Genomic DNA, 18,709 nt, shown 5'->3' on the forward strand with positions numbered 1-18,709 from the left:
CACGTGTGGGACTAATAAAGGTTATCTTATCTTATCTTGTGCTGAAACACTCCAGATGCATAAACAGCTCTACAGGCTGGAGGACAAACGTGTAAGTTTGATTTCAGCGCAAACCGTCGCCTTAAAGAGGCTTGTGTGGCCTCGGCGAGGGTAACGGCGCTCCTTAAAAACCCTTTGCGATATAAGTGGATACTTGACAAGCTTCTCCAGTATAGAAAAAGCATCACAGCATAAGTGGTTCTGTCTGGTAATTTGGCCTAGAATTTCTTTTCTTTTTCTCCATTTGCATTAAACTTTTACGTGTTTTCTAAAACATGGAATTAGCAGGATCGATCACTGTGCCGTGAGCAGTTTCTCCTTCTCACTGGGCTCTGTGCCTTCTTTTCATCAGCATTATAGGCAAAAACAAGCAGTTATTATACGCCGCACCACAAAGCATCTCACGCAGAGCCATTTATTACCTTGTCCATCATCGTGTCTGTAGCAGTCAGGCTGTCGTGAATGGATCACAACAGTTGAGTGTTTGGACACTTTCTCTTTACCGTCCTTCTGTCGCACGTCACGTTCTTTCATTACGGCGCAGTTAGCTCTTTCATGCGGATGCAGAGCCGCACACAAGCGACGCATTATCTTCCTTTTGAAAGCGTTTCGCTTTCTGATTTCTGGCATTTTTCAAAGTCTCAAATCCTTGATTGGGTGGCTGAATAAAGAAGAATGCAGCTGCCTCTTTTTCCATAATTTAAATCAATGTTTGTAAGCCACTGGTTTTAGGAGCAAATTCCTCACACTTTGTCCTCAACTGTAGTAATTTCCCTCTGTATAAAAACATGACAACTTTATTTATTTAATTCTTTGGCTGCTTGTTTATTCATTCATTACTTTCTTTTCTCTCCCCCTATTCGACCCATGTTTGCTGAGTGTGCAACCTCTTTTCTAGGCATCGCCCTGCGGTGCTCTCACACACTCGCGCATGTTAACTCTCGCTGCAGTCTCGGTTTTCCGCTGATGGCTTAGCAAGCAGCTCGGTTAGGGGATAAGTGCTTTGCTGAAGGGCACGTGGGTTGGAGATGGTAACTTGGAGGAAAGTTAATTTACCTGCCAACACTTGGCGCTCGCAGCCAGTGTGAGGAATTATATTCAGCAGAGGAATTTTCACTCTAAATTTCAGGTTCCTGCTCCCACTGATAAAAAAAAAAAGTATCTCTAAGAGATTTGAAGGCATACACTTAATGAAAGGTGTTTGAATGAGATGCCATATAAGAACACAGCAACTTAAAGGTTTGTTTTCTTCACTTTTTCTGGCTTCATTTCACTAAACTGCACTTTTTAGTGCTAAATGTTGCATCGGTTTGGGACGATAATCAGTGGCGGATTAATACACATCTTCCTAGGAAAGTGTGTGTGAACAGGAGACAGAGTGAATTATGGTAAATGGTCTGTATTTGTATAGCGCTTTACATCCAGTCATCCACCCATCCACACACTGGTGATGGCAGCTACATTATAGCCACAGCCACCCTGGGGCGCACTGACAGAGGCGATGTAATGCAGTTACAGTCATTGCATTGCATTTAAAAATATCAGCATGCTTATGTTTAAGAGTAGCTGCAGCGCTCTTTATTGCAGCCTCCTTCGTGTTCTGCATTTTGTGCATTTTTCTTTTAAATGATGGGAGAAGCTGGAAATATCACTCTGCAGTTTGGCCTCTGTGTCAGTTCAGAGGCAAAAAAAAAATAGCTGCTGGGATTCCTGTTATTACAAACTTTCTACTTAAAAAAGAGTGGTGAATAATTTGGAAAGCTAGATTTCTCTCTCGCTCCGCTGAGGGGGCAGATGTTTATAAAGAGAAGATATTGCAGCGCAGCAAAGCCAAACGTTCAGGCTCGATCAGAGAGCACAGCCGTTCAAAGATGGTTTGATCTTGTTTAGATTTTGATAAACACGACCAGAATGTGAGCACTCTTTCATATTACAGTATGTCTAAGTGTATGTGTGTGTGTGTGTGTGGAGATTATTTTACATGTAAACACAGGACCTGCTGTGCATCACTATTACTGCTTGTGTCAACATGTAAACATTGCACGGCATCAATCTTGCACTCAGCACAAGTGGACAGAGCTATTATGTTAAAAGCCCATTTGCCCAACATATTCCTACCAAAAATGGCCTCTCGCAGTGGGAGGAGTCTCAACCAGCGAGTACTGATAAGCTCATCGATTGATTGATGGTCCCTGGTGATTTATCAATTCATCTCAGTTCCAAATGAGCTGTGAGTGCTTTCCTGCCCCGAGGAAAACAACCACAAAACCGCACAAGCCCCGTAATGAGAATTCGCCAACTTATTTTGAGCCGCACGGCGCCGCGTACGTTCCCCCTTCGAATCTGATCTTTTCTCCTTTTTTTTCTTTTTTTTAAGAGAGAGAGGGAGAGGCGCAGTTTGAAATTGAAAATGAAAATTGTTGCACGGTGTTGTGCTGGGAGATTTAGAGAAAGATTCAGTCAGGCAAAGCACCTTACCCGATCACTGTACAAAGTCAATCTCCTCCTCCCGAGGTTTCAGGAAGAGTTTCAGAGCGTCCTTAGGTAGTTAAAAGTGCATCGACTGTGGATGGGCTGGTGGGATGTGTAGATTAATGCAGTGGAAAGCCATCCCTCAAAGTGCTTAGAATAATTAGAGTCAGGCTTCCAACAGAATGGGCATGTCACTGGAGGAAATTGTATTTTTATTTACTGTGTCGGGTCTCCCTTGGCCTCCCTCTCGCTCTGTCTCTGCCTCTCTTCATTTGTACGGCAGTGGCGGCGGCGGCGGCGCTCCGTATTCAGCAGCCGGGCGTTTCTCAAAGTGTCTTAAAGGTGCTGTCAGAGCGTCGTGATGCATCTCCTGGATTTGTACGTCTGCGCATTCCCACACGTGGGCGCGCACCATTTGTATTCCACGCCTGCATTTGCATTCAGGAGTGGATCCGAGTTCTGTAGGTGTGCATAATCACGTGTGTTTCCACAGCTCGCAACCATGTATGTAAATCTGTGGCATTAGCATGTGTTTGAGCCTTGAAGCAGGCCCTTTATATGAGAGCGTGTGGTTTTCATTATGTTTATGTACAGCGGTGGAAAGTAGCCTGCACATGGACAGGGTAAGGGCTGGAGTAACGATTTAAGGTACTCTACTCAGTTCCATTTTATGCTACTTCACTTAATTCACTTTATTTCAGAGGAAAATATTTTTTTACTCAATTCAGTTCAGTTTCATTTATACAGCGCCAAATCACAACAACAGTCTCCTCGAGGCCTTATATTGTAAGGTAGGCTCTACAATAATACATACAGAGAAAAACCCAACAATCATATGACCCCCTATGAGCAAGCACTTCGGCGACAGTGGGAAGGAAAAACTTCCTTTTAACAGGAAGAAACCTCCGACAGAACCAGGCTCAGGGAGGGGCGGGGCCATCTGCTGTGAATGGTTGGGGTGAGAGAAGGAAGACAGGATAAAGACATGCTGTGGAAGAGAGACAGAGGTTAATAACAGATATGATTCAATGCAGAGAGGTCTGTTAATACATAGTGAGTGAGAAAGGTGACTGTACTCCACTACATGTTTGTGACAACATCAGTTAGTAGCTCACATGCTACAGACCATTGTGTAAGACTACACACACACACACACACACACACACACACACACACACACACACACACATATATATATATATATATATATATATACACACACACACACACACACACACACACACACACATATATATATGTGTATGTATATATATATATATATGTGTATGTATATGTGTGTGTGTGTGTGTGTGTGTATATATATATATATATATATATATATATACACACACACACACATATATATTATATATATATATATATATATAATATATATGTGTGTGTGTGTGTGTAGTCTTATAAATGCTTATAAACGTGATACTGACGTACAACAGACATCGTCCTCTGTGGCGTTCTGTTAGTAAGAAAGGAAGCTGTGGTACATGGATTATGAACTCAAAGAAGACTATTTCCCAGTCCACGTTTCTTTTTATTCTCTAACTGTACCACAGTAGCTTTACACGACTCACAGTTCAAATTAATCCTCTTTTATCTTATACCCGGCCTTCAGTTCATTCACCAACAGAGCAAACCAGCTGTTGTAGCTCGTCTCCCTTTATGGACAAAAAAATACACGCAGCAGTTTGTATTAATAATAAGCTGACGTTATCATATTTGAAACTATGTTCAATATTAATTAATTCATACATGACAGAAAACAAGGGGAAAAAACACCAGTTTCATTGTAATTACACTTCATGTTGTGGTCTGTTCATATGTAACAAAACATAAAATCGCACCTTTTAAAAACAGCCGACTAACTCTTAATTAGGTTCAAGTTAAAGCGTGTTCGGCCTCGCTCATAGCTAATTCACCAACAGTTTGAAACGTAGCACATTAAAGTTGTAACTGTAACGCCTCCAGAGTGAGTTTTATTGCTTATGACCGATTTACAAAACAGTTATTACAGGTAGAGATTCATGCAGATTAATACCTCAGTAAGTACTTTATTATAATGACTAAAAACAAAGCTCGTATCTGCATATTAACGTACATGCATTCTAATTTATTTTGATCACTTTATAATCTATGTAAAAATAATAAAAATCTAATTTTGATGGAAGCTGTGCAGCGTGGCGGCCACAGGTCGCACGCTCCCTTTAACAAACTGCTCACTTTGGAATGATGGCGAGAACAATACAAAACATAAGCTACTACATAAAAACATATCATCAGATTATGACGCATTATGCGCCGTTAAAGCTTTAATTACCTGATGGTAAAGTACTTAAATGAGCTCCACCTGAAACATCTGCAGAATTAACCCGCTGAGACGCAGCCGACCGAGCTGCCCTAGTACGATCCTCCTGAAGTCACGTGCTCCTCAAGGTGATGCTGTGATCTGCAGCACTCGTACCGGCTTTAAAACCCAAAGCAATGGACGGCAAGTAAACAAATCTACTGTAAAATCTGCATCCTCTTTGTCACCAGCTATTTAAATTCTAAATGCAAACTCGCCACCTACGATAATGCCCTTTCTTCCTGAGAAAAAGGATAACTTTCATTTGGAGATGGTGCACTGTATTACCAAAACATGTTAAAACAGCCCATTTTAGCTTCAGGGTTAAACGATGGTTACACATTAAGGCGTCAGTAACAAAGTGTCCACTTTTCTTTTGTGTGCTTTTTAATACAGCGCATTCTTAGATAATGTTCTTATATTGATTTTTTTTTTATTTTTATACATTGTAGTATTGCTGCTGCATGTCTGCTTCCTCCGGCACTGCTTGTGTGTGTGTGTGTGTGTGTGTGTGTGTGTGTGTGTTGGCTTGCACACTAAAGCGTTAAGGCATTCCCCATCTCAGTGCAGTGGACGCTGGCGGACAGCGAGGCGGGCCATTGATAAATTGATCAGAGTGAAATTGTGGAGTAGTGAGACATGCTCTGAATCCCTCCCCCATCGCCACACATCCCACGCGCACACAGACACCTCGGCTCTGGCATCAATTATTGTGGATTGCGTGGTTGACAGAGTGTAAACCAGGTGCCAGCCCTCAATCCAATTAAAGAGATTTAATTGGAGAAAATAAATGGAGTGTGTCCACAAAGTGCTCGCTTACCCACATTTAGTAGATTTTTTTATTTTTTTTGTACCTTTTTCAAAAGCAAGGTTTTTGTTTATGAAAGACCGGCCGAATCTAATAAAGCCTCAAGGCTGTTGCTTTTCCCAGACTGCCTTGCTCCACAGGTCAGTAATGCAAACAATCCAATTTCTCCAGTGTGAGAGCTGTACTGGCATGTAGAAATGGGATTATTATCTAAAATGGGCCCAGCAGGTGTTTCTGTGACACAGTGTAATTTAGGGAAGGTGAGTGTTTCCACATGGCCCGTGCTTGAATTCCCAAAGATGCCTTTAAAAAATATCTAACAAATAAGTTGGGAAATCTGCTGCTCTGTCCTGTTAGCAGTTTTGCCAGAGAGCACGCTGTTTCCCGAACTCATTTCCCGGGCATCCCGCGCCTACGAGACGGCAGCCATCACAGTTTGAAGAGTTCGTCGAGCTAAAGAGAGGCGTCTGAATCGGTCAGGTGGAGCTCACGGCGGTCCCAACTTTTCCGCACCGAGCTCTTTCCTATCCAAATTTGTCCCCGGGGATGAGAGAGAGTGTAGCTCGTTCCCGTCGCCAGCCCCCTCCCCGCCACCTCGACTCCTCACAAGGGACAGACATGCATAATTCAGGATTGTTATCTGTCTGCTGCTAACCCCTTTCTTCCCCCATATGCACACACGCACACAGATCTGCAATGAAACAGTCTGACTGCACATCAATGATTCACCAGACAGCACCCCCTACCACGCAACCCCCCTCTCCGTTGAGGGAATCATATGGAGCCGACAGGGACTCCACAGGCATGCAACTTCCTATAATTGGAATAAAAAAAAAGAGGCGAGCGAGGGAAATGCTGCATCAGGGATCTGCGAGAGTGGCATAGGTGTTCAAACAGCCATTCAGCAGTGTCAACCGGCAGATGGGCGACTGGCTGCATGCGCTGGCCCACTCGTTAGCCACCAGCAGAGGAATCAGGAGAGACGTCGAGGCGACGAGGGTTTTAAAGAGGGGGAATGACTTCAGAGTTTGGATTCATCTCTCTGAAGACGACAGATTTTAACTCTGCGAAATGCAGCGGCGGCGGGACTGGAGACGCCTGCCTCCCAGCTTCCCGCTGCGAGCATCGCTGTTTCCCCGAGTTACCCCCGCCTCTTTATCCTCCGACTCCTCTCTCTCACCACACTCACCTTTTCTCTTTCTTAAACATCACAGGAGCAAATCAGCAGACAAGTGATTGTACAAGTTTTCTCAAGCTTTCAAGAATTACCACCATTTCATCATGGATAATCATAGTTAATAACCCTTCTCATTAAGGAGACGAGAATCACGGGTCATTAATATTGTTAATATCTTCTCCCTTTTCCTTCTCTTCTATCCCCCTCTCTCTCTCTGCACGCCAGAGGGAGTGGAAACAAAAGGATGACTAAAAAAGAGCTTAGCGCGACAGTGATTAACCGATCGGGGTAGATGGACTGTGATGAATCAAAGTTATCTCTCAAATCTTAATAACTGGAATTAGCCCCTGATTAGATGAGCTTTGGCTACAGCGGGGAGTAGTCGGCTTTTTCACTTCAAAGAATCCCGCCCATGTAAACCTGTCCCTCCTTCCAGTGCAGAGCAAAGACAAAAAAAAGGAGAGCGAAGGATTCAACGAGGCAAATAGGCCAGCGGAAGCTGGAACGATATGCAAATACGACGGGAATCGCAGCAGAGCAAAGGGAATAAAGAGATAACACGAGAGACGCCGTTACACCTGTTCTCCTCCCAGAATTCAGCTGTTTATCTCCCCCTTTTCCTAACATGCTTGGGGTCCACGGGGAGGTGTCAGCGTCTCCGTGACAGGGTCATAATGACAGTGGCGCTCTCCTTCATTTGCATATGTTTGCCATTGTCACAGCGGTCAAGGAATGTCATGTCGAGATTCCTGCATGCTTAAGTAATGGCATTTTGTCCTCACGAGGAACTCTGGCCCCGGTATCATAACCCCTGCCTGTGAGAATGGAAAAAAATTTAAAAAGGTAGTGAATTAACATGACAATCAAACCAATGTTGGCGTTTCTATCCCCACTAGAATCTGGAAAAACGCTCATCTGCAGTCTGAAGAGCAACCCCTGGCGTGACGATTGATTTGCGGGTTTGTATGACCAGAATGACAGAACATCCCGCCGTTCAGTTATCGGTTTTCATTCGGTTCAGGTCTTTACCTTCGGTGATCAATTGCAATCTCCAAGCAGCTGTTCAGTAATGGAATATGTACGTCGATTTCACTTTGTTCTGACAACTTTAAAAGAACAAAAAAAGAAAAAGTTCTTTGGCGCGTTTCTGAGGTCAAACGGGCACACTGCCTGCTCCCCGTTAATAAACGAGTCTAAACACAAAACTTTGACGAATCCCACAAGTTAATCCAAATTTTGACACCCAGTGCGGAGTAATTAGTCCCAGATGTAAATATCTGTTATGCAACAAAAGCGGCAACGGCACTGAAACAGACAATTATCTCCTCTTACGGCGTTGGCAAAACGCTCCGAGTCTAACCATGTGTAACTGATGGCTTTTTCACAGGGCCTCCGGGCTTATTTGGTCCTTCCTCTCTCTTTTTTTATTTATCTGCATTTTTACCACGCAGCGCCCGAGCCCAGACAGCGCCGTGGCTGCGGCAGACAGGTTCATTACATGTCACAGGAGTTCAAAGTGATCCTCTGTCTACTCTGTTTATTAAGTGGCGCTCCGGCGTCTCTGAGGTATAGTAACGCTCGCAGTCGCACCGCTAAGAGCAGTCCCATCTCGGTGCGGGGCTCTGCGTGCGGCGCCACCGCTGCAATGTAATGAAGAAATCAGCAAGGGATTGGGGAAAATGAACTCTCCTTCTAATACCTTCATCCGAGGCCGTGGAGCAAATAAGTGCTCCCAATAACAAGGAAAAATCATGTTAGAGCGGATGAAACATATGTGACACGTGAAAACGATTAAGGCTCTCGGAAAAGCGCGGCAGGAGCGCGCGCAAAATCTAAATTGACTCGGACACGGGGCGAGGAAGCCGAGTGTTTATTTTCGCGAATTGATTTTTGCACAAATGAGATGGAAAAATGGGAAGATGGGAGTTTGCAGGGGAGGAAATGTGAGACAAAACAATAACCCACTCCCCAGCCCATTTGAAATCATAAACCTACTGTAGTTGTGAGGAGGACCAGGGTTTGGCTGTGCTGGGGGTGTGATGTGAATCTGCATTAAATTGGGCTGCTTCTGCAATCTCCCCGCTCGCTCTCTCCCTCACTCTCTCTCCCGCTCGCTGTAATTGGTTGACTTGGGGGAGGGGAATAGCCATTGCACCAAATACGTACCTCATCACGAGAAGCTCTGCTGAAGGTGTTTTGTTGTTGTTGTTGTTTACCTCGTCTTAGCTTCTCCTTTCCAGCACACCTTGGATTCAGTGTGTGGCATGTGGTTGTAATTAACACATGCCGCAGCCTCTGGTGAGTGTTAACAGAGAAACTTGGAGTAAGATCATGTGGCTCATCTAATTAAAATGGACCCAGCTAGACAGCCTTTATTTATGCGCCTTCGAGACAAAATGAATGCCAGTTGCCTGTGGAAATCATCTCAGGCCGTCTTTTCGCCTGCCTGCCTGACTGTCTGCGAGCGGGGCTACAATTAACCGAGCATCAGCGGCAGAGCGGGGGGACGACAAGAGGCTTTCATGCAGCTGGCTGAAAACTACTCAGTGTTTCGTTTGTGTTGCATCAACCGATCGGCCTCCGCCGAGCTGCGTTTCGCTTCTCACGACAAACCGCGCTCGGGTTCGTGCCGTGACGGCCGCGTGGGATTTGTCACAAGTTTGCCACTGTCACCGTGAGCCAGTCATTAAAAGCAAATGAGCATCTTTCTAGAGAGGCATGAGCTTTTAGATGGCACAGGAACCATTTTCAGGCACCGAAAAGCTTTAAGGTTCGCTTTAAAAAATGTTATGTCATCTGTAATCTGACAAAGAAAAGTTGCTTGTGTATGTTTTCCGTGAAGGAATGAGGCGGCAGAGCTGTGTGTTAAGTATTCACGCTGTTTGGGTTATGCAAAAGCGCTGCCGAGCTCTTCATAAATCTACTTGAATTGCTTAATGTATAGAGTGGGGAGGAACATTTCTTGCTTCTTTAGACTATTAGCGTAGTACAGTAGGAAGCCAGTAAAGTAGAAAGGCATCTGCTGAAAAATGATCCAGGCTGTGTGTGACGGAGCTGAAGCCATAAAGCTGCCCACTCCATCACGGCTCCTATCGCTGAGATTGATCAGCCCGCTCCCATTTGAGTGATTTCCCTCCGGATTCAATGCAACGCAATTAGTCGCCCGCCGTATTTTGCCTCCGCGCTGCTCTTTGACCCTCCATCGCACGTATGAGTCAGAGCAGCACTCTGCCGTTATGAGTTCCTCCTAACAGCTCCTGTATTTGCACAGCCCGTCTCCTCTCGGCCTCTCAACACCGTCCCTGCGAGTGCCGCTAAAGAGGATCACGGGTAGCTGGCGAGCGGCCAAGCCCTTGTACCTGCTGAGATGGAATATAGCCTTGACCGTCCACACCGGGGTTAACAGCGAAAGCCTCTCGTCTCTAGCTTTCTGAGCACCGCGCAATGGGATTTTGTGCCAGACTGACAGCCTCGGCGGTGGGCATCGCCACCAGGCCTCCCTCTGACCCCTTTGGCTCCTTATGCTGACTGTAAAAACAAAACTCCGCTCCAGAAGTGATCTCCTTAAGTAAGGGTTTCCAATCCAATTTTACACGAGGAGAGTGCTTAAGATAAGACATAGTGTTTTTTATTGTGCTCTTCAGTAATAGGAGTAGAAAGGGTGAAAGGAGAGATGGGGGAAAGAGGAATGGAAAGGATGGGAGATCGATAAAGGCCGCTCTCTCCGGTTGCCTTTATTCTTCATCGCCGTGCCCGTGGAGATGAGGTTTAGGCGGCTCATGGCTGGAGGCCATGTGGGGAGGGCATTAAAGTGTCGCAAAGGGACCTGGTCTTTTCTCATAAACAGGCCTGCAGGTAGAGAAACACTCACCGGGATCCCGGTCTAACAAGCGCTCATTCGGAGCCATAACGAACAGGAGGGAGAGGGATGTGCTGCGTACCTGCCCGGTTTGTCACGGATGACTTTTCATTAGGCGCCGTGGACGTTTGCCGGGGTCCGCTCGGCCCCAGCCGAAAGGGCGTGCGGTCGCGCTGGGACGAGCACAACTCCCCTGATTTGCGTGGGCCTTTCTTCTTCTCCCAGTTCATTTCCAGTCGAATAACTCGTTTGTCACTTACATCAGAGGAAGGCGAAGATCATACGAGAGCCAGCGCTACTTTGTGTTTCACTAATGAGCCCTGTTCTCTCCGCCTCCTTGCTTTTGCCTTGCTGCCCTTTGAAATGGCAGCGACGTGGTGCTACAGCACTTTAGTAGTTTTCTTTCGCAGATCCCGAGCTCCGGGCTGATGCGCTGTTTGTGTGTCACTTGGCTCCGTCTCAGTCCTTCGCACTTGTTTAAAGCTCAAATGGCAGCAGACCTGACACATATACACTGGCCTGTGTGATCTGTGAATGCAACGATTCAGATTGCGTCCCCAGCTCAGAGGAACACTTTAAGGCAGATGATAGTTTAACAAGTTTAGCGGAACGTGTCGCGGCTAACGCAGCACTAAAGCGCGAGAAAGGGGAAAAAATGTCCCTAAACTTAGGAACTGTCAAGTAAATAGCCAAGGAAATAACAAACAAGAAACTAAAACCAGAAGCTCCTCTCGCAGAAAGAGTATACTGAACTTTAAAAAAATGTCATGTTGTTAAGGAAGAGTTTTATTTCAGGAGCAGGAGGATCCGCAGCAAATAAGCTGTAGAAATACAGTCAGCACCTGCTGATTAATGCCATAGTCCACACAAAGTGATTTGCCTACATTCAGAATATCACTTTAAGAAACACCGACTTTCCAAATCTTAGGCACTCTGTCATGTTTGTTCCAGCGTAGTTACCTAAACGGTTTAAGCTGAACGTAATTTGTTTCCAGGCTTCCAGGACGCTGCTGCATGTACCACTCTGCTGGATTGGCATCTAATTGTTATTAATGGCAGACAAGAACAACAATATTTTTTATCTTCAATTTTCTTTTCAGCGTGTAGAGCGTCATTTTTCTTGCTTTATCGATCAACTAATAGTAAATTAAGAGAACCCACCTGTTCACGTGGGGGACCCGAAGGAACGTAGCATCGGTTGGGGGGGGGGGGGGGGGAGTTTGAGTAACGCAGTCAGACCTGTAAGGATTTGCGTTTGCGTGCATCGCCACCATGTTTGACAGATGATGCGGTTTGCTTGGGATAATGAGCGCTTCCTCTCCTTCCTCGTGCTCTTCTTGTTCCCTCGCTCATGCACACATTCAGCTGGAACTATGTTCCTAAACGTTCCCAGTGGACTCCGACCTGAGCTCATCTACATGCATGAAAGCGTCTCTCGACTCTGTCGAGGACACGCCTACTTCCTGGAGAGTCTTCTTGACTTGAGGTTTTTTGGGATTTCGTTCATTTTGCTGACCGCGCTCGTTCATAAGCACCAAACTGTGGCCTCTCTTAAGGTTTCTGCAATCATTGCAATTACTCCGAGTAAAACGCGCACGTCGTACGCAAAAACAAACAAAATGTGATCCGGTGCAAACACCCGATTGGCTGCGATTCAGTGAGTGTGGCGCTGCATTGTAGTGTGGCACAACCTTTTTGCCGCATGCCTCTGCATATTGCTGCAGCCTCTCCTGTGCCAATGCAGGCATCTCATTGAAAACTAATGAGGACTCAGTGTTTTATTCTAACAGCCTAAAGGTGCCACCATATACTGGATTAAAGCACAATGAGGTTTCCTACAAAAGAAAAAACAGGAGCAAAGATTTGTCCTTAAGCCGTGGATCTAATCTTTACACGACGACGCTTTCTCGATCGTGACAGCGGACACTTAAATTGCATTTGGTAAATTCTTAAAAACACAGATCGGGATACAAGTCCCGACAGAAGCTAAAATAAAAGACGGAGCCCAAGCTTTGATCCCTTTAATGACACGGACGGCGTTTGATGTACAAACACAGCACCTCCTTGTTTCCGAGCTTCCTGTCTCTGCCGGACTGTTGACGTGTCGACAGCTTGCACGGGCTGGTTAAAAGGAGGACAGAGGATCTGGTAGTACATTCAGCTGTCATACCAGGAGGTGCATCCTCTTTTTTTCTTTTTTTTAGGTAACCAACCCCATTCTCCTTTAAAATGGGTGCTTAGAAGTTGAAAATTGCCAACATCAAGAGCTTCCTTGAATTAGGATGCCCTGCAATGCAAGTGTGTTATATAATGCCATGACTGGAGGGAGAGGAAAAGTAGAGCACAGGGGTAGAGATTAAAAAACTTTCTGCATAAAAAGAGAGGAGGGAGGAAGAGATGAGCATAAAAGGGAAAGGGGGGAGGGGTGGGGGATCGAGGGAGAGACAGAGATAGAAATATAGCGTAATGAAAAAGAGAAGGGCGGATTAGGTCAGGCAGGAGTGAGGGTTCACCCCTACAGTGGGAGCAGCCTTTGGGCCTGGCAGGCTGCAGGAGGCTGGTCAATCCTTCGGCTCTCTCAAGGCTCCTCTCTTTTTTCATTTAGATAATGGAGCATTTCCTTAATTGGCAGAGCGCAGTTTAGGCCGGGGTTTGTTTGCCAACACGTCAGAGCAGAATTATTTCCACTACATTTACAGCATAGTGTTGCTCGGCTCTCTCATTAAAACCGCAGGCTCCTCCAGCCCAGATAGGGTTTTTTTTTTTTTTTTTTTTTGGAAATCTACAGAAGGAGGCCGAGTAGCAAGGAGGAAGAAAACACATTTATCTACCATCACACCATCCCTAGTCAGCTTGTCAAGAAAGAGACCGAAACTTCTCGATCTGTTTACCGTTATTGTTTTTCTCCAATCATAAAGACTTACTTCTGGTGCTTTTTTGCCTCCTTTCTAACCGAGAGACTTATGCGTCGAGCTCGCATGATCTGTATCTTTAAATTTGATTGAGGGTATTTGCAGGGGGTGTTATTGGATTTCGGCGTTATTGTCTCACCTTTTCCCTCTGTGTTTTTTAATGTTGGGATGGATATCCGCTCCAGCAGCACTGATCTCACCGTTCTGCTCATTAGTCTGGATTCGCAGACCTCGGTGCTTCGTAACAATAAGACACGCACTTCTGTAGTCCAGCCATTACCGAGTTTAACAATGTGCACCAGCCAGAAAAGTCCATTATTTCTGCAGCTCATCATCTCAAGCATCCATACGAGACAAAGGGTCTGTGAAACTGCTTCATTGCAAAGAGCCATCTATCACTTAAGTCAGGAGCAGAGACTACAAAATACACGTGGAACACAGCGCAAACCGAGCAGGAAGCATATGGATGGATCAGAGTTATACAAAGGGCGCGTGCTGCTAGTGACAGGGCTCTGCAACTTTATATATATATGAGTATATCTCCATCGGACTCAGCCGGCTCACCCTTACCTTTGTAAGACTTCACAAACACAGACGTAATCGATTCTCGGTCCAGTTCCTCAGAAATTCTCTTATTAGTTTGTGGTCAGTCGAGAAAACGTAGGCCTACATTTCAGTGTTGCTGCAATTGTTTTATGATCATAGAGTACAACTGTGCAACTGTCTAAAAACTCAAAGTGATAACCTTTATTTGTGGATTTCAGTGCACGAGATTATTCGGTGCAATTTCCTTTTTTTTTTGTCTTTTAAAGATGAAGCATCGACATCCAGGTCTCGACTGTCTTAAAGCACGAGCGTGTTCATTGGGTGTTGAGTAGATGTAGAACATCCATAACATAAGGTTGTTTCTGGGTCTGAAAAATGCCAGAAACCTGCGTTCTTCCCATTTTATTGATATGCAGCAATAAATCAAGTCTGTTTTGAGGTTGGCCAACTGGGTGATTCACAAGTAGCTACTGTACCAGAGCGCAGAGTTCGTGGTTTCTCAGTCAGATCCACTCATAGCTTGTGATGTCCAGTTTCAAAAAACCAAGACCAACAGAAGAAATGCTCAGAAAACAGTAGGCAACACCTTAGATTACGTTCAGTGACTAAGACTGTAAGTACCCTGTATCAAAAACTGAATTTCAAGGTATTTTATTTAAAATTACATATTTGTGTCGCCATCCTTAAAGGCAGGTGCACCAGAGGGTAACAAGTCAGATTTCTACAGGAGAGAAAGAAAGTCCTGTCAGCAGTTTGTTAGTAAATTTAGGTGTCGCCTGAGGGGAAGGAGGCACAGTTATACTGTTAGTGATTTTAAGTACTGTGTAATGTGTCTGCAATTTTGCAGAAAAACAAACAATACTATAACAGTACTATCTTACATGTAAAGTATACTGTACTCTTCAGACGCTGTTTTTCAAAGTTATGTTCGAACAGTGACTGTAAAAGAAAAGAAACTTCCACCTGGCTCATAATTATGAGGTCACATACTGTAGGCCTGCAAGTATTTATAGTATTTATTTTTGTATTGTAAGCTGGTAAAGGAGAACGGTCACATTTATATTAGTCAAATAAAGCTTTGGTCGTGCACATTATCATGAAGAAAATTAAATAAAGATATAAAAATCTGCCCTAAAGAGTAAAGCCAACGTACGTAAAATTACATAAAATTACTTACAACATATTTATTTCTTCTTTTACTGTAAAATTCTGACTCGGTGTCTGATTTTAGCATCAATATCTTTCAGTATTGGTATAGGTAATAATTTTATTGCATTTTCAAATAAAATACTTTGAAATTCTATTTAATTACAGGGAATCACACCCTTAGTCCTGGGCTGTGATACAAGTATTACCAAACAGTAAAACAGTCGGCGCCACTGGTAACTACATCCATCTTTTATCTACAGTTTATGAAAAACACTACTGACAGAGACATGTCTGTACTGACTAAAAGTACAAAAAGGTGCAAACAAATGCTTGTTCACATTGTTTTTCTCTGCTCACGGTTTTTCGTAATTTAAAGAAGATTTCTGCAGATTTATTCCGTTTATTTAGCCAGAGGCCGTGCAAGCCTCGAAAATAAAACTGGCTGAATCTGAAATTTCAAGGCGGCAGAAACAGAATTAGAGAAAAGTAATCTTTCTAAAACTCTTTAAAAAAGTCCACACGATAACCGGAGACAGAAACAAAGACGGGGGTGGCGAAGAGCAGGAGAGCTCATAAAGCAAAAAGTATGAAAGTGGAGCTTGGAGAGGGAGCAGCTGCTGGTTTAACAGACCTGTCATTGAAATCAAAGGCCCTAATCAAAATTTTATCAATTAATTGATCTTTCCTCCTGTGCTTTGCCACAAGTGCAATTGAGATTCCCCATGACTCTTGCCCCTCCAACAGCAAGCCATGCTCTACAACATAAACTGTGTTCATTAGAGAAGATCAAGGATTTCTCTAATATGAGCTGAGATGTGATATGATGGCTGTTTCCCCCCGACTTAGTTGGTGTGCAGGACATCTCTCCCTGGTTGCCTTCCATATCACACCAGGGATCTTTGCGCTTCTTTCATGCTGGTTTTACAAGTCAAACAACCTACTTTAAGTTTAATTTTAACCGTAGTTCTAACACCCGCCTCCTGCTGTGCGTTTTCCACAGGGTAACCAAGAGGCCACCAACCCCCCAGAAGCGATGGCCCAGCCGTACACCCCAGCCCAGTACCCGCCTCCCCCACAGAATGGCATTCCCGCAGAGTTTGCGGCACCTCACCCGCTCCCGACGCAGGACTACACCGGGCAGAGCCGGGTGCCCGAGCACGCCATGACCCTCTACACGCCCACACAGACGCACAGCGAGCCGGCCGGCACTGACAACAGCACGCCCGCCACCACGACCGCACCGGTCAGTGTCCTTCACCACCTGCAAACACTGTTCTCAACACGCTGTCAGCAAGTAAAATATCTTCATATTATCTTTTTTATCCGTATTATTATAACGTTACAAATGTCCGACTGTTCTTCCCGTGACTGGTTTCTTCTGTCTGCTTACCAGTGTGAGCTTAGCCAAATGCTGTGATTTCTCTCGACTCATTTCCTCTCCCTTGTTTCACTGAGAAGTGAGCCTGTTGTTTAATATTCAGTCAATATTTACATGATCTGTCCTTGCCTATAACTCTCCAGTTCTGCCCTCTTTGTATATTGACAGAAAAGTCTGTGTGCATGCAGGAAACTTTTTCAACAGATCCCAAATCGCAGCATGTAAAGTCTTCAAACTTTTCGGCTCCAGTATAAAAACATTTTGGAAGTAAATGTGGCCTTGACAAGCACGATTCAAATAACTGGAACCAAATAACATGTAACGTACGGAAAACTGAGGAAAAACTGGTGCAGTTTGGAGCATAAACTCTCATTCAGAAGCACGACCCCTTAAATCGCTGCAAATTAAACCCCATGTTTGACAGAAGAATAGTACAGCGGCAGTAAATCAGAAGTCAAACCTAAGAAATGGTCAAAACAAGATTGTAAAAATTGTTCAAAGCTTAAAAAACATCAGTCCAAACATCTCACAAATAATTAGGTCACTGGCAAGAAGTCAGCAGCATGACTGGATACATAAAAAGTATCCTAGAGAGGCTCAGTCTTTAGAAGGGAAGAAGGGGAAGATGATAATGTATCTCAGGAAAATGCTGCAAAGAATTTGGCAATTTTGTTCTGTTATGTACCATAGATGATGAAAAGATTAAGAGCATCAAGAGAGATCTCTGTACGCAAGGGACGAGGCTGAAAACAATTTCATTTTCAATATTGTAATCTGCAATCTGCATTATAAACACATCTGATTCTGAGGTGCAAATCACTGCATGGGCTCAGGGGCACTCTGTGAATACAGCGCGGTGCTGCGGCCATAAATCCAAAAGTCTACCATGCAGGGGAAACATGGTGGTACTGTAACAGCAGCAGAAGAACATATTAACATCATATATCACACACACGTTATGTGCATTTCTGGATTTGTTGATAAAAAGATCTCCCTTCCTCAACCGATCAAATAACTTCTACACTGGCTTCTTCTCTTTATTATAACGTGTGCTAAAGTGGTTCTTAGTGCAGGATTTGCATTGCCTTCATTACTGTCAGTGATTGCGATTGAATATTTCCTAAAGTTAGGAGTATAAAGTGTACAAAGGAAGCTGCTATTGTGCAAACAAATGGGTTTTATTCTGCTGAAGCACACGTAACACTGAGTGGGTGTGTTAACAGTAAATTTGTGGTTTGTACTAAGAAAATGATTTCATCTGTTGTATGAGCAGCTGATGAGCTCAGAAATGAAGCTAACTCACAACCCTAAAAGCTGCAGTTCTCCAAATGACCACTTGAGGCTGGCTCATGAAATATATGCATAATAAAAGATGGAGCTAAGCTTACCAATAGGGATGGGTATCATTTAGGTTTTATCTGATACCAGTACCAAACCGGTACTTTTGAAACGGTGCCGGTGCTTAAAGAATGGAGAACACAAAATTGGTCCAAAAACCTCTCATGTTCAGCTGTTTTTTTGTAAAAAGATAACAATGTTAGCCTTTTCTGCAGCTATGGGGCATATATGGTATCACTCTTGGCTGGAAGCAGTGCTTAAACAATGGAAAAAACACAAACTTTGTCCAAAATCCTCTCATGTTCAGCTGTTTTCCACTTTTTCTTTGGTCATTTTAGCCTTTTTGGCCAGGGTGAAGGGAGTATCTGCCATCAAACAAGAAGACAGCCGCATGTAGCTATGATGGTGTTTGCTAGTTCACCTTACATGAGTTAATGTAATAACGTGGTTAGCCTACTCAACGTAAATTACACACGAACAACATTAAGCTACTCACGCAGAGAAGAGCGGCTGCTGCTGCATCATCATTTCTGCTACACTGGCAGGGCTAGGGGCCAGGACTCTCCTCTTCGTGTTTTTGGGGGATGTTGCTCCGGGTCCGATAACAGGCACCACACCCGCAGTAGATGTGCTCGGTGTGAGGTCTCGCAGCAAGCTATCAAATACGGCGCA

At 44.3% G+C, this 18,709-nt stretch overlaps 1 protein-coding gene across 13 annotated transcripts in view; it reads left to right on the forward strand.

The window, feature by feature from the left end:
* Window positions 1-18,709, forward strand: part of LOC146711973 (RNA binding protein fox-1 homolog 3-like) — a 435,195-nt gene that overhangs the window by 367,902 nt on the left and 48,584 nt on the right. For 7 of the 13 annotated variants that reach the window (XM_085455037.1, XM_085455038.1, XM_085455041.1 and 4 more), the window contains one exon: window positions 16,322-16,615. In XM_085455037.1, the coding sequence (XP_085311163.1) occupies window positions 16,322-16,615 (294 nt within the window). The remainder of the gene's footprint in view (window positions 1-16,321; window positions 16,616-18,709) is intronic. The other 6 variants (XM_085455043.1, XM_085455036.1, XM_085455045.1 and 3 more) reach the window with 1 other exon arrangement.

Source organism: Copadichromis virginalis, linkage group LG4 (genome assembly GCF_057382275.1).
Source record: "Copadichromis virginalis isolate Kocher_CV1m ecotype Utaka linkage group LG4, C_Virginalis_male_GT1.1, whole genome shotgun sequence".
NCBI lineage: Eukaryota > Metazoa > Chordata > Actinopteri > Cichliformes > Cichlidae > Copadichromis > Copadichromis virginalis.